General features: G+C 44.1%; 3 protein-coding genes across 8 annotated transcripts in view; 2 read left to right on the top strand and 1 right to left on the bottom strand.

The window, feature by feature from the left end:
- The window catches only part of Epp (Ecdysteroid phosphate phosphatase), a 41911-nt gene extending 34071 nt beyond the window's left edge, over positions 1 to 7840 (top strand). For all 3 annotated transcript variants that reach the window (XM_089549589.1, XM_089549590.1, XM_089549588.1), the window contains 2 exons: positions 925 to 1173; positions 1797 to 7840. In XM_089549589.1, the coding sequence (XP_089405715.1) occupies positions 925 to 1173; positions 1797 to 2077 (530 nt within the window). In that variant the 3' untranslated portion in view covers positions 2078 to 7840. The remainder of the gene's footprint in view (positions 1 to 924; positions 1174 to 1796) is intronic.
- A 1176-nt stretch (positions 7841 to 9016) lies between these two features.
- On the bottom strand, positions 9017 to 10227 carry alc (5'-AMP-activated protein kinase subunit beta-1). The gene has a single exon (XM_089549591.1). It carries the CDS (start codon positions 10059 to 10061, stop codon positions 9216 to 9218), a length of 846 nt encoding a protein of 281 aa, XP_089405717.1. The 5' UTR covers positions 10062 to 10227; the 3' UTR covers positions 9017 to 9215.
- Positions 10228 to 10547: 320 nt separating this feature from the next.
- On the top strand, positions 10548 to 13986 carry LOC149340741 (uncharacterized). 4 transcript variants are annotated; one of them, XM_089549594.1, is made up of 5 exons: positions 10548 to 10763; positions 11767 to 11784; positions 11900 to 12176; positions 12811 to 12873; positions 13495 to 13986. In XM_089549594.1, exons 3-5 carry the CDS (start codon positions 11921 to 11923, stop codon positions 13695 to 13697), a joined length of 522 nt encoding a protein of 173 aa, XP_089405720.1. In that variant the 5' UTR covers positions 10548 to 10763; positions 11767 to 11784; positions 11900 to 11920; the 3' UTR covers positions 13698 to 13986. The 4 variants fall into 4 exon arrangements, with proteins under 4 accessions (XP_089405720.1, XP_089405721.1, XP_089405718.1 ...); XM_089549595.1 differs by lacking the exon at positions 11767 to 11784; XM_089549592.1 differs by lacking the exon at positions 11767 to 11784 and having other exon boundaries at positions 10550 to 10763; positions 11836 to 12176.
- Positions 13987 to 15144: the final 1158 nt, after the last annotated feature.

The raw sequence follows: 15144 nt of genomic DNA, 5'->3' as shown, positions 1-15144 counted from the left end.
TTGTCTAAAGATTGCAACAAACAAGCAGAAAAGCATTTAAGTGCAAAGTTTGCCCAAAATAAGAGACGACTCGCTCTCCTATTGGCCAAGTAGTGAACACTCTAAAAACTAATATTTCGTAATTAACAAGCGCACTTTTAAAAGTAAATATGTTTTCAAAAAAGATGTTGTTGCTTAAATACTATAAGAGGTTTTTTAATGGCATTTTAGAAAAGTGAAACCTTTTATTGGCGACGTTTGTCGTCGCGTTTTCACTACTATGGGTTTTGCCCACTGCGTTCGCGCGAAAGTCGTCTGCGCACACATGAATAGCGTTTTCGGAATGAAACGTCTTAGTAGTGCCACTTCATGTTCCCAAAAAACTACGACTGTGCCGCAACAAGTAGCTCACCGCCCCATGATGCTTTGGGCGTCCATGGTGGCTGAAGTGCAGCGCCGCCAGCTTTCCCTCTAGGTAATAGTAAGAAACTCTATGCTCTGTTCAACATACCACATATTTGCGGGCTGTCACATCCCAGCTGCCTGTAGTGTCCAAGGGGCATTTTGAAATGTTTGGCTGCTTTTCACAACCGCATATTCCACTTAATGGCAACAAAGTTTGCATGGAGCGTGAAGCTCGGTGCATGCAGGGGACAGTCACATGATCACGAGTGAGTGTATGTCCCACTCGAAGGCGGTGAAGGTAGCATGAAACATGTGCAGAGAAGGGGCACACGATCACGGCATGGGCTTATGTGTCATTAGCTGGACTGCTCATTGCTATCAGTGAGGTTGTGCATCATCAGTGGTAGATGTCCCATAAGCTCTGTCTGTACTATGCAAGGAAATTCGTTACATGAGTGGCTGTTTGTTCTTCGCTCACACATGACTCGCATCTGTTTCTCAGGCTCTCATCTTGTCTTTTGTTCGTTTCGTTGACTGCAGCATTGCATTTCGATGATGTGCTCATTAACGTGGAGCCCGGGCTGTTCGAGTGGCTGGCGTGGTACCCCGAGGGCACACCGGCCTGGATGAGTCCTGCCGAGCTGAAAGAACTGGGCTTCCACATCAATGTGGACTACAAGCCAATCATCGAAGCCGACGAGCTGAAGCACAAGAAGGAGTCTGTTGACCAGTACTACATGCGGAGCTTCTACATCGCCCAGAATGTCCTGAAGAGGACAGCGTCGGAAGGTGGGCGCCTTGAGGGTGCATAATAGGCGGGCGATGAAAGCGCACGAGCACAAGGCAGCCATTTCAGATGAAGCTGCAAACGTAGAGATCTGGATGGGATTAATGAAACTTTCCTTTTCTTCAAATATTTTAGATAATAGGACAAAGTTAGCTCTAGAGAGAGAAAAAAGAAAAAACTTCACGGTGGTGTAATTTATACAAGAAGTAAAGTTTTCAACTCTGCCTCTTTAAGCAGCCTTTTGTGTCCTGGAAATTGGAAGTGCTTACAGCTTGCAATGACATACCCCTTCCATCTTTCAGCTTAGAACAAATTGACGTTGGCCTTCTAAGGACTAAAAACCTGCTTTTGCAGAAAGTCGAACTCTTACGAGCTAGGAAAGGGTAAGAAATTAAGTGCAGGTGTTGACGTCTCCAGCTATTTCTGCATGTACACTGCAGTGACATTCAGGTGAGAAGCTTTGTTGAGTAAAACAGCAAACAAAGGTTTTTTTTTTTTTTCCTTTTTTCCTCCACTATATATATCTACTACCATCACAAACAGTTTTATACATCCTTTCCTCCTTTGCCCCCCTTTGTACAGCACATGGCAAGCGCCATTCTCACAACTGGCCCTATCACCGCAGGTGGAAACGTGCTGTTGATGGGCCATGCTGCCACTCTCGAGACGTGCACGCGCCAGCTGACAGGCCGCAAGCCTCGGTCAGCCACAGAGCTAGTGCAGCTGGTGCACAAGATTCCCTACTGCGGCCTCTGCGTGGCTCAAGAGGGGAGCAGCGGGCCCCAGGCCGCAACCTCGGACAGCAGCACCGTGGGCACCGGATGGACTCTGGTGGCACCGCCCATCCCTCCCTTGACACACAGTGCCAACACTCGGTTCGATTGGCGCTGCATGCTTTCAACTTGATTGAGTGCCAAGCAATGCCGGGTAACTGTCGGGGCAGGAAAGGAAAATGCTGCTTCTGCGCTGCGCGACGATGGCAAGGTGGGGAGAAACCGCGTGCAAGTGCTGCGAGGCATTTCTCGGTATTTTGTACGATTGCTTCTGTTTGCCGTTTTGAAAGGGCAACTGTGGCACGGTGTTGACGACCCTCCATGGGCTTACCACGCATGGCCAGTTCATTCCTGCTATCCAATCTTCTAATATTTTTTTTTATTATTTCTGAGGCCACATTTGTTAGATTTTATTTCAATTGTGTGAAATTCGGTTGCGTACCTACGCAGCGCTCATCTTCATGAGCAAGTTCGGTGTGTGGATGCACACTACTCGTGCGTAGTCACTGGTGGTCATCTTAGCTATGTCTGTTTGTTAACATGGGTGTTTTGAAAGTAATGGCTGGCTGGAGTTTGGCAGCCAATGTTCATGTGAGCACTGATGTGTTGGCTGTTGTGTTGTTAAATCATTCCTTCATTGGAGCAAGTAGTATGGGTAATTTTTGTGGTGCATCTGAATCGCAGTTGTTGGAACCATTTGGAAGTAGTCACTGATGTCTGGAAAAAGGGCAGTACTAAAACAACTCTGACTTACGCAGAAAAAAAAAAGAGAGAGAGAGAGAGACATAAGTTTAGCTGGTCTCTCTTTTCTTTTCTTGGATTCGTGTTCTTTTCATGCTGTTTCTCTTTTTTCCCCCAATAATGTCTCCATGCCAGTTTGCTCTCTTGACATGATGGTGTCCACAAAGGTGTAAAAAAAAAATGGTGCAAAGGAGACTTTTGTGCCATTTTGGAGAACATCAGTAGCATATAGCTCAGTTTAAATGCAAACCTGAATTTTTGCAAGAGCTTTCTATATAATTTTGTAAACTGATACTATTGTTCACTCTCTGCTCGAGAAGAAATAGATGGGGCTTTACCTAGTGCGCATAACTGTGTCTGTATCCTCCTCATTAGGCATACTGCAAAAGGCATAGCTAAGCTACATTTGAGTGCAACAGCAGTGAGTAGTGACATTTGCATACATGTACTATCAGCATCAAATGAAATGCGAACAGGATAACAGCAACACGAACACAAGAGTACTAGAAGATTAGCTGCTGGAGAATAAATAAATACGGCCTCCGCGGTGGCTCAGTGGCTATGGTGCTCGGCTGCTGGCCCGAAAGACGCGGGTTCGATCCCGGCTGCGGCGGCTGAATTTCTTTGGAGGAGAAATTCGAGGCCCGTGTACTGTGCGATGTTAGTGCACGTTAAAGAACCCCAGGTGGTCGAAATTTCCGGAGCCCTCCACTACGGCGTCTCTCATAGCCTTAGTCGCTTTGGGACGTTAAACCCCATAAAACCGAAACCAAACCAATAAATAAATACGGGCAGCTCCCATTAACCTTTTTGCGCAGTTGTCTTTGCTCCACGGAAAAGAATGTCAAATGCACTCGTAGAATGTCTGAATTTTGTTGATAATTGGGCATAAAGAGAGTGCGGTTTGGATTTGTGGCCAATTTTAGGGTGATTTGCTAGAAACTGGTAGAAAAAGCAAAAAAAAAAATTATTTCCATGCACTTTTTGTATTGAGACTATCATACTTGCTATTTTTCGTTCTTAAAAACGTTGAAAGCTTAACAACTGTTCCATTGCTTGTACAGCCATGCATGAATGATTGTCCAGCCTAAGCTGTCAGGTAGTTGACACTCACACTTTACACGGAGGTGACATTCAGTACTATTGGAGTTTCATTTCAAATTACGTCTGTTAATGTTTGTGTACTTACCTCCTCCATCAAGAATACACTGTAAATATGCAGTCTTGGGTGTGTGCATGAGTTTAACTAGTAGCGTGCAATTTCTCACAGCAGAGATCTCTAGTACTCTTTGTTGCCAAAGCTATACGACGCCTAACAAAGGAAAAAGTATAGAATGCATCAGGCCCTTCACCTTTCTGGCGACAAACGACACTTTGCTGTTTAAGCTACAAGACTGTACATGTCTGTTCTGACATCTCCTTACAAAACACATAATTTTTGTTACCTCGTGCGAGAGGGTCAAGTAGCTAAACCGAATTATATAACCCTCATTGTCAAGAAAAAAGTAAGCTGACCTAGCTCTATTAAGTCTTGTGCAGAACCTCAAGTCAACAACCCTTCATTTTCTCTGTTCAACGAGCAAGGAAAACGAAGTCCACAAAGCATAAGTTCGCCTGCCTGTATATCATTCTACATGTTGTATGGCACCAACAAGCCCATCGTGCATTTCCTGAGAGAGTTGTCAGACACCTTAATTTACAAAGAAATGCCCTATGTGGCATTGATTTGCTAAAACACAGGCTGGTTGCCTTAATAATTCACAGCAGTGAAAGCGGACTGCACTAAGTAGACTGCACTGCACAAAAGCAGTCTTTGCATGTTTAAAACTGGAAATGATTTGTGGGCCATTTTATGTGGCCTCATGTCAGAGGTGTACTGAGTTTCAAAGTACTCAGGCATGTTTAAAAAAGCGAGGGCTATACTTATTTCCTCTAAGACAACCAGGATAACTATCTTATTACATGCCCTGCTTAGCAGAAGTGTTCAAGGTTATGGTGCATAACTAAATGTGACTGCTCATCTATTTACAAACTCCTTACTTTTCCTATTCCGATTTCTCATACATTCATCAAGAAGCTGTGCTACTTGATACCAGTTCTCTATAAGCAGCACATTAATGGCAGACCAGTGTGGATAGTGGAGACAGTGTGGAGACATACACATATCTAGTAATGTATAAAGTCCTTACTGTTCTTCGATTTGACAACACTGCACGCCTTTACAGCAGGTCATATTACAGTATAATCTCGATCATTCGAAATTCGTATCATCCAAAACGAACAAAATTCGCATATAGAATTTATGAAAGCCTTGCTTTCGGCTAACGAGGTTTACTTACGGCCGCACGCCATCGCGCAACTAACGATCGTAACAACTCCATGACATGACAGGTGATCCTGGCGTCAGCGATGTAGGGGTAGCAAGTACTTGGTGTTCGAGGGTGCGGTCGTGGCTTACATGTTGTGATCTGCAGTGGGGCGGGGTGTTGTTCGTAACATCGGAATTTCTGTCCATTGCACACAATGCACTCTGGCCAGGGTATTTTTTGAATTCATATCATCCCAAGGTTCGTATCAACGGGGATCATATCATCGAGATTCTACTGTAAAATGCCAGTCTGCCTTTTTTCATCTGCCAGGGTAGATGCAAGCTTAATGTGGTTTGCAGGGTAGAGCCATCTGGCACTGCACACAGGAACCTGGCACTGTTATATCAAACATTGCAGTGCTCTTATTGGAGCTTCCATAGCTACAGTCCTCCCATATGGACCATCCACCTAAGACATGCAGTGTTTTCTCCGCAGCCTACTGGTGTCACTTCGCAGCCTAGGCACTTCTTTAGCGCTACTGTGACATCTGTAAGGACAGAAGAAAATTTTGAATTTTATTGTTGAGTGAGTTTGAATCTGTTAAATTTCAATGATGAGATCCTTCTGGGTGCTTCCTTATAAGCCATTCATGCTTAAGAAGAAACATGGCACCACCTTTTAGATAAAGCTCTTGTGCCATTAATGGAATGGTAACACTTCGTTTTCTTTAAGCCAACTACTGCCTGAAGAACATGCCTGACAGGGCGTAAATGAAAATGTAATGGATCACTAAAGTACTAATGAGCTTTGCTGGGAATCCAGTTTTCTCTGCTCAATACAACTGCAGTGTCTTTGCAGAGGTGTAGTCTCATTCTGAGGAGACACTGCTTCTGTTCAAAGGAGCAAATGCTCCATTCGTGCTGTGTGAAAAAGAGGGGCCAGATAGAATGTACAGTCTTTGTCAAAAATATACAGCCCAGGGGGTTTGCTTCCAAGCCGTGGAGTGGGGCTCTTTAGCACATTTGACAGTCCTAAGCTTGGAAGGACTTAAGTTCCTCCCACCTTCGTGAGATTAGGGTCCCTGAGTATGCAAGAGGAGTTGCGCTGCAGGGCTCAGAAGCAGACCTTTAGGGCTGTATACTTTTGACGAAGATTACATGCATTACTGTCGTGCTGGGTTACGAGCTGTGAAAGCTGCGTGTGGCTTTCTGATGTTTCCAAAGTGAATGCTACGGCAAGCTTGTGAAGCGGTTTTTACATGTGCTTAGATACTAGTAATCATGTTTTTTATCCAAACGTACCACTTGCAGTTGTTGTTATCTGGTTAATGCTGACAAAAACATGTTTCGTTAGGATTGAAAGAAAAAAGGCAGCTTTTTAGTTATCTCTCCACTCCCTACGCTTTTCCCAACCTTCTTGTTTATACAGAAATTCCTCCGTATAACACATTTGTGGTCATGCGAAAAGGTGAAGCTTTTGAAGGCTTCTAATTCTAATGTTTTTAATCTCGTGACAATTTCGGCTTGTTGTGCAACATCTTTCTTTGCTGTAAGTATGCATACATGAGGACGTGCAGCAAGTCAGCTGGAAAAGCAAAGGCAATAATGCTCGGGTTTGAAGTGAGATAAATGAGCATTTGGTTGCAGGTACGATGACTGTCCAAAATGTTAACCCTCGTTTTGCTGTTAAGTTGGTAACCAAACAAACCCTGATATTTATTGAAATCAGCAGTTATCTTTTTTCTTGCTCCCGGCAAAATCACTGCCCCAAGAAGTATACCTTGTGTCGAATATCAAATTTTTTACTAATGAAGTTTGTGAAGACTGTGGTGTTTTTGTTTGCTTTTTATAAGAAGAGAAAAAAAAATATTGGATGCAGCACAATAGTTTTTAATGCCAGTGCTATATACCTGAAAGCCACGCAAATGCATGCATTAAAAAAATTGTATGAGCAGGTTTGCTCTCAAACATAATCTGTGTGGATGCTGCTTTCGTTTTTCTGTTGCAATGATTGTGTTGTCTGCATATGCTTGTTACTCTCATAGGCAAGAATGTCCTGCATTTCAAGAACTGCGCTTTGTGCTTCTGCACATACCATTTCACTCCGAGTAATAGCACCAATCGAGCAGCGTCATTGTGCACAGTTTGGGCTGTGCTTCTGGCAAGCATGGCGTAAAAAATTGTAATCAGCTTTTTATGATAATGTGCCGCTAGTTATTGTGTTGAATGTGAAGGGCAGAAAATTGATCACAGCTTGCTGCAAGTTGCGAGAGACTCATCCTGCGACATATTGGTGTGATGTGCTTTTGTATGGATTATTGCAGTTTTGAATGCCAGCCTGTGTTATTACCGCATGTATGAGTGACTGACCGACTCTTTATGCACTTGCGATGTGAGCAGCGACCACCTAATTATTGATGTTGTGAGACCAGGGTTAAGCCGTGTGTTGTTCACCAATGCCTCAGCCTGTAACCACGTGAACACTGTTTGCGAAGTGCTTTTGTGATGATATGTGCCATTGACTGAAGGTCTCCTCTGCTCTGTTCCCCAGACCTTTCTCTGTTCAGAAAGGGTTTAGTGGTGTAGGCCTGTCATCTCTCCAAGAGCAGGTACCGTGACAGTTGATGGAACAGCTGTTAGTTTAGTTCTTCACGGCATATTGCCATTGTTAATTTATTTTGTGTAAATACGCATCTTCTGCGCTGTGTGCCGACGGTCTTGTGTACAGGTTGTAGAGGTGTACAATGGTAATCGTTTGGTCAAAGGACGACTTATAAATCACATATTTCAAATTTTATGTGTGGAACTTGAAAGCGCAAAGTTTTGTCATTAAATTATTTCTTGTTAGCATGGTCTGTTTTATTGTGCACATGTAGAGTTTTGTTAGCAGCATGTACTGATGTGCAACCTACGGCCTTGCCTTGGAAACTAGGGAGCCATTGTCTGCTATGCCACAGCATATATTGGCAAACCGTGAAAGTGCGGTAGTCAATAACTGAGCTTTGGCAAGTAAATTTTTACCAACGCACTTGCAGCATCAGCCAGGTAGTTTATAGGAAATCTGGCACCATTTTACTACAAACCACAGATCACCTATCAGTTCATGAATGCAATTGGTTCATTAAGAATTAGGGTTTAATGGTACTAAGGCACATTAAATAATCTGGAGTGTATTTTTGCAGCAATAGAGCAGAGTTTGCATACTGTGTGTTCTTGCAGAATAGAGACACTCAAACCTAGTTTTCAGTAACAAAACTCTTTTATCAACCAGAGCAGGAGAGCTGCGCAGTTTTACCAGACAAGTCGCACCTTGTGCTCTGAAAGGATTCATGCTGTCAGTGCATATGTTCCACAGCACTCACATAAAATGTGAGGATTACAGCCGTTACGTCTACGCACATTTGTCGTCAGCTCCCACGCTGCAATGTCCACACGTGCTGTGGTCAACCCACCGTCAGCCATACAAAGGGAGACAATTCTGAGTGCTCAAGTAAGCACAGAGATGGCATATGCCACTGGCTGTGCTTTCAAGCTCTAGGCACGCATCTGCATGCAAAGCACGTAACAGTACATTTTTTTTCTTTTTTCCAAAAAAATGGCATGTAGTAAATTCAGTACCATGCACTACGGTCCAGTGTATCAAAGCCATCAAATATTTGATCGACTGTAACAGTGTAGGCTGTACATACATACTGTTGTCCATTGGCACCTTTTGATGGTCTACAGATATAGTTTGTGTTCTACCGATCTGGTTATATGTGAAAGACGTTTCTACAGTAAAACAGTAGCCTGCTATGTCTGTTCAACATTTCGGGCAGACTGGAAGGGTGCAAGGACGGGACGGACATCCAGGCACAGCTAGCTTGATCAGTTATCATGCTATTTGCAATGGCTCATGCAAGCGATGCCCATGTGAACAGCTGTCATTGAATGCCCAACTTGAGATCCGGTTATTGCCTGAAGGAACGTATGGATCCATCAACAATCAGGCTTTGCAGGGCTGGTCATGGAATGCATCACCGGTAAGTCAACCGAATAGACTTTAATAAACACAACAAGCATGTGGCAATTATAACATCCTAAGTCTCCCCCAAAGAAGCGTCTCAAACTGAAGAGAAACAATTTTTTTGAAGAAAAAAATAAACCACGAAGGAGGGCACGATACATCCTGCTATCATATGCGGCTATTTGACACCATTAAAAATTCGCTGCGAGAAACTGCTCAGATCGGCTTGTAGAGCAACGTCGTGACGTACTTCTTCCGGTACCTGTGCGTGGCACTGAGCACCATTACGCCGTCCTTGATGGACAGGGCGTACAGGTGGTTCAGCATGACGTGATTGGGTTCGGGCAGAAGCGTCGGCTCGCAGCGAAGCGGCGTGTCCTTGTTGAGGATGACCTGCAGCAGGTGCGGCGGCAGAACGGGCGGCCCGCTCGTCTTCTCGTAGGGCTTGGCCTGCGGCACCTCCTGGCCGTAGTCGCCGGGCGGCGAGCCGGACACGCTCTGCGTGCCGCTGCCCGAGCCCACACTGTCCATCGCGAGCGCCTCGAAGACCTCGAAGTCGGACTGCTTGACGTTGATCAGGTTGTTCTTGGTGCCCATGTCGTTGTCCACGGTCGGCTCGTTATGGTCGTGCACCCATTGGCCGTCCACCATGAACTTGTATTGGTGATCACCCTCGGGCACGTCCAGGATGACCACGAAGTCCCCGTGGCTGTGCACCATCGGGATAGGCTTCCAGTTGGTGAAGGTGCCGCTGATGGATACGTCTTTACCGCCGCCTTCCCACTTGAACACGGTCGGCAGCGTCGCCTTGCCCTGGCCCCCGCCGCTGCCGCCGCCGGAGCCCTCCATGGTGGAGGCCCGCGGCCGCATGTCCGAGTCCCCCTTCCTGAAGCTCGGGTAGTCGTCCGCATCGTCCAGCGAGGCCTGGTAGATGAAGCGGCTCCGGCGCGAGCCGCCCGTGGTGAACTCGAAAGCCCGCTCATCCTTGCCTGGCGACGACGGCGTGTCCGTGTCCGTCGAATAGGCGCGGTCGCGCTTGCTGCCCGAGCCGGTGTTGCCCATGAGTAGTCGAGACCGTAATCCTTTTTGTTTACACGTTACAAACAAAAAAAGAATAACATAACCAACTGGCCACTTCGTAAACAAAATCAATCACAGACGGCCATTTTATTCGCGTTTTTCGGTGCGCTGCTCAGCTGTTGCCAGATGATCGCGACGTAGGCATGCAGCGCAGCACGTAGGCCAATCGACTGTTTTTTTTTTTTTTCTTTACAAAAACTGATAAGCCTATTCGTACTTTTAACTGAATATTTGTTATTTTATTAAAGCATGCGCTTTTATATTAGCCTATAACAGCAATTTTAACACAAAACATTGCAAAGGTTGCTCCCAGTGGTTGCTCCTCTTCTCATTTATTTTTAGTTCTTCAAGCACTGACATTGTTTGAGCAAATAGCAAACAAAAATATTTGTTTTGAAAATTTTACATGTGAATTTCAGCAGTTTAGGAAACTAACAAATATGGTGATCAAAGGAATTAAACCACGAATAATAGCACATGTTGGGAAGCGCTGCCAGCAACAGTAGCGCTATCGTGTTGTTGCGCTTTCGGATATCGCGCTGTTTTCGCGTCCGTGTGGTAGTGGGCTATGTCACAGTGTCTTAAGGCGTGGGATTGGAAATTAAGAAACATATAGACATTCTTTGAAGATTTTTCTTGCGTTGTACTCAAGTCGTGCCTTCGTCGACTCTTTCGCTGTCGGAGGTAAGCCTGTACAAAGAAAATTGTCTTGACTCGTTCCGGAAGCCAATTACAGCGCGTTGATAAACATCTGCAAGTCAGGCTTCCCAAATTGCTTGTGGACAGATTTCGTGTACTGTTATACCAACATCAAGGTCCTAGGCATAAAAGACACAAGACAGTTGCACCGCTACCTTGTTTACTGTTCTGCGGACTTTCAAACGCACCCAGCGCTTGCAAAGGACGCCGATATCGAAACTCCAGTGGGTGATTTAAATTAGCTTCCGCACATCTCTCTTATCCATTGCCATGCGTTGTAAATAACGCGAACTGTGGACATGGGAAAGCGCCCGTAACCGGACTATAAATTGTCTTGTCGAAGGAGTCTCCGCAGGCTGCAAAGGAGCTCTGGGAACATCTGTGCAATACGACCGAACACTTGCGTCTCAGAATTTATTGTTTGTTCTCTTTTGCTCCTTCGTCGCGTATTGAGTGTAAGCCTCGGACACCTGCGCCGTACGTCATCCTGAACAACCCCTCAGCAGTGCACCTTTCTTAAGAGCACTTGTCGCACGTACTCTTTCGTCGCTAGTATGGTACTAGTGAAGTTTTGATTCAACTATTTGGTCTCAAAGCGGCTGTGCGTTTCCATATGCTTGCAGAATTCAAGGTTGTGTATGTCTAAAAATTTGAGTCAAAATAACTCTCATTGCTATGTTTTTGACATATTATTCTGCAACAGTTGCTGAAGCGAAATCGCTGAATGATCAAATTATCATCGGTAGCTAACATTCTGCAGTTCACACAGTTTGTCCTGAATATTTTTTCACTAGGATCCGCTAGCTGCAAGAGCTTCTGTAGATATTTATTTGGCTGGTTCAGAACTAGGAAGAAGCAGATATTCGCCTTTCACTACAAAAGTTCAGTACTCTTTGTTGTGAATGTGCATAGGAAATAGCCTGGCTGCTGTGCACAGCTGCGGCCTAAAATGCATATCGTTCATGTGTGCTATGTGTGCTCTTTTCAGCTGCTGTGCTCTTGCAACGTGAGTAGCCTGCTGAACTAATTTCTTTTAAAATATTGTGTCCTCTTTCAGATGAATGTTTAAAAGAACTGTCGAAAGACCACCATGTCAATCTCCGCACATTTTCACTTGCTAGACGAAAGCCCTCGCGGGGAGCATGGCTGCTGACACAAGAGATAGTGGCCATGACGGCAGGCCACCTTTGCTTGCCACGAGTCAAGTGCCCATTATCAACAAGCTGTCTCTAGCTGGCGGCACGAAAGATGCCAGAAGAAGCGAAGATCAGAGTCCCCCAGACACCTATCTCTGGGAAAGTGCCGATGTCCACACAGGAGGACGTAGGGCTGCTAAGGCCAACAGCACGTCTTGCACTTCACAGCCCTCTGGGTGGGAGTGGAAGTCATTTAAAGAGCGTAGGTTATATCTCTTCTTATCTTTCTGCCTCCTGGGACCATATGCTCACCTTTTTTAACTGCTGGCTAACGTCTGCTCAGATCTTGCACAGAGGTGGTAATTTGTAGTGGGTTCTACATCATCCCTGTCCGATTACGTTAGCTTGCTGTTTTATCTAAAATAATAATAATAATGAATTACATTGCCAGACCAGATGTGTGCATTGTGAGTAGTTTGTCACTAGAAATGTGGAACACCTATGACTGTCTTTTCTCTTCATTTGGTGATGGTAATGTCACCTTAAACAAACTACCTTTATATTTGGTGTGAGTATAAGCTAGTGAACAGTTTAGACAGAGCCATTTATAGTTTCCTTTACTCACACAACACATTCATTCTTGCCTCAATTTAGCAGTGAGTTCAGGATTATTAACTATGCGCAATTCACATGTTGTCTTTTATCTGCTGGAACTGGAACAGTTTTTTGTCTTTGTAGAAGACTCCTTGTTTTTGAGCATATGGTAGTGATGGCCCATCAAATTTTTTCTACATAACTTTTCTCACATAGTTTAACAAGCTTTTGGTTAGTATGCCAGTACATTTTAAATTTTTATGATATTTAACAATTGTCGGATTTTTTTCCCCCCTTTTTAGTGTCTGAAATGGACTGTGGGCAGCTCCAGCAACTGTGTTCCAAGCTCTCTCAACTAATCAGACGTAAGTGTTTTCATTACATGGATACCCTGTGAAAGTATTCCTAGTGGTTCAATTTCTATTTTTAAGTGAAAATTGTATAGATATTTCTTCTGCCATTTTGGGAATTCTGTAGAGTTAATATGAACACATTCATTTTAGTTTCTTCATTACATTGGATTTATGTATGAGAAACTAAAGAACGGAAATACTAGAGGACCTTAACAAAAAAGGAGCCTTTAAGTAAGTTAAATCATTGCAGCTGTATAATGTGTGGCCAACTGAGCATAATGAGTGTGTTGGTAACTGCTATTATGACCACATAAAAATGGCAATTTCAGACTAAGTTTGCCCAAAAACATCGCACAGGCACACAAAATAAGTTCGAAAGAAGAAATGTGCATTCTCCTAAGTCTATGTCATGTTTTTCAGTTGCAGTTTTTAATACCACTTTTCCCCGTTTGTAACAACTATCTTGGGGGTTTAGTTTGCATCTCACCTTATCCTTGCTGGAGAGCTGAAAATTAAATTACTAGCGCCATGTTATGGAGCATTATTGTAAACTTCGTTTCAGTAACTTATTTTTTCACAGAGTAGTATATGAGGCCACCAGTGAACCCACCTTTCATTAACATTCCATTTCAGAGCGCTCAATTGATTTGGCACCTCTGCTTGAAGAGCACCATAACTTGCAAGAAGAAATCGACGCACGCAATGTTGTCATACAGCAACTCCTGAAACTGACGTGCCAGCAGATGGAACTTCCACGGCGGCCTATTCAGATGTCTGTCATTTTTCCCGAAAGCAAGGCAGATGAAGACAGCTCCGATGCTGTTTTGTGCGATTGATCTCATCGTAAAGCTTGCATTTCGGTGCTTTTTATAATCCTCTTGGGCATGTACTTGTGTTTTTATTTACTGCAGTGTTTTTCAGCCAACTCTTGTTTTCGGAACACTCGAGTCATTTTTTTAATGTCACTTGTTGAATTAAGAGCACGGGTATTTGCAATGCATACTGAAATCAAGTGCCATGCAGATTTTTTGCACATGTGCATCTGTTTGTGTTGCTGCAGGCTATTTTGTACATACTTTTCCTTGTGTAAGTGCATTTGTGCTAATAAAGCATGCTTGCAGTTGCTATTATTTGCATTTTTCTCATTGGTACTCAACATATAATTGTGTGCAAAAAGGCATTTGAGGACGTCACACTCACTGGCCCACTCACCAACCTTGTGGTGCAAACATTTGGTTTCATGCGCATCCAGATGTCTTTTTTTCTTTTTTTATAGCACATAGTGCAAATTTGCGCATTTGAAGGTACATGCGATGTGCCCTACTCTGCCGAAGACCAGAGAGCCATTTTTGTTCCTCTTTTTTTTTATGCAGTTAAGTTTTAGGTCATCTCCACCCACATGTCAACTGCAACAGGATGAGCTATGGAAGCCTCCGTTAAAACGCAGGTGCAATAGAGCTGATGTCAGAACAGCGAGCAGCTGTACTCGACGCAATGGATGCTTTCAGTACTTATTACTCTTTACCCCCCTTGCTACACTGTAATGGCACTGGCGATATACTGAGAATGAATTGTCTAAATGTTCAGGCAGTGTAAGAGACGTGAAGTTAATTGCATATCGCTAGTTGGTGCTGCTAATTCTGCATCAATTTAGACACTTCAGACCTGCAGTACAGCCAGGATCCATCTTTTTTGTTTTTCCGACTTCTGAGGAGGAGTAGGCTGGGTACTGACATTTAGTTTTTTTTTTTTTGACGCGCATGGCGAGCGCAAAGGTACTATCACCGTGGGTACTACAAATCAAAGAGGATGACACACACACACCACAGTGCCCTTCCTTTTGAGGTCGTTGCTTTGTCCGGAAATCTAACCACCATTTGAAAGACAAGTATTTCATGATGAAAGGAATGAGGCAGAGACTGTAGGTGGACACCTGAACCGCACCGTGTGGTGGAATGAATGATATGGAGGTGATGAAAGGAGGGATAGAATCGCTGTAGTGTACGGCTTCGAATTCATTTCGACCACTTGGGACACTGAGGAGAAATTGAAGTTGGCTTGTATTGATAAGTTACCTGCTCCTGATTACAAAAATGCCACTCATACTGACAACAAAACTGTTGTAACGTAGAAAAGAGCAAGAACCAAAATACAGGTATCGCCGCCACAGGCCAAACTCGCAAGTACAAACGTGATGATGTCATAGGACAAGACAGTGTTGCTAGAACCAATGGTTCTAGCAACACTGGGACACGAGAAGCCATGAATCACTGAGGCTGACAA

The sequence above is a fragment of the Amblyomma mixtum genome, chromosome 6 (assembly GCF_055824585.1).
Source record: "Amblyomma mixtum isolate Tamu chromosome 6, ASM5582458v1, whole genome shotgun sequence".
Taxonomy (NCBI): Eukaryota; Metazoa; Arthropoda; class Arachnida; order Ixodida; family Ixodidae; genus Amblyomma; species Amblyomma mixtum.
Note: the sequence above shows the minus strand (reverse complement) of the source record. Positions and strands in the feature narration are given on the sequence as shown.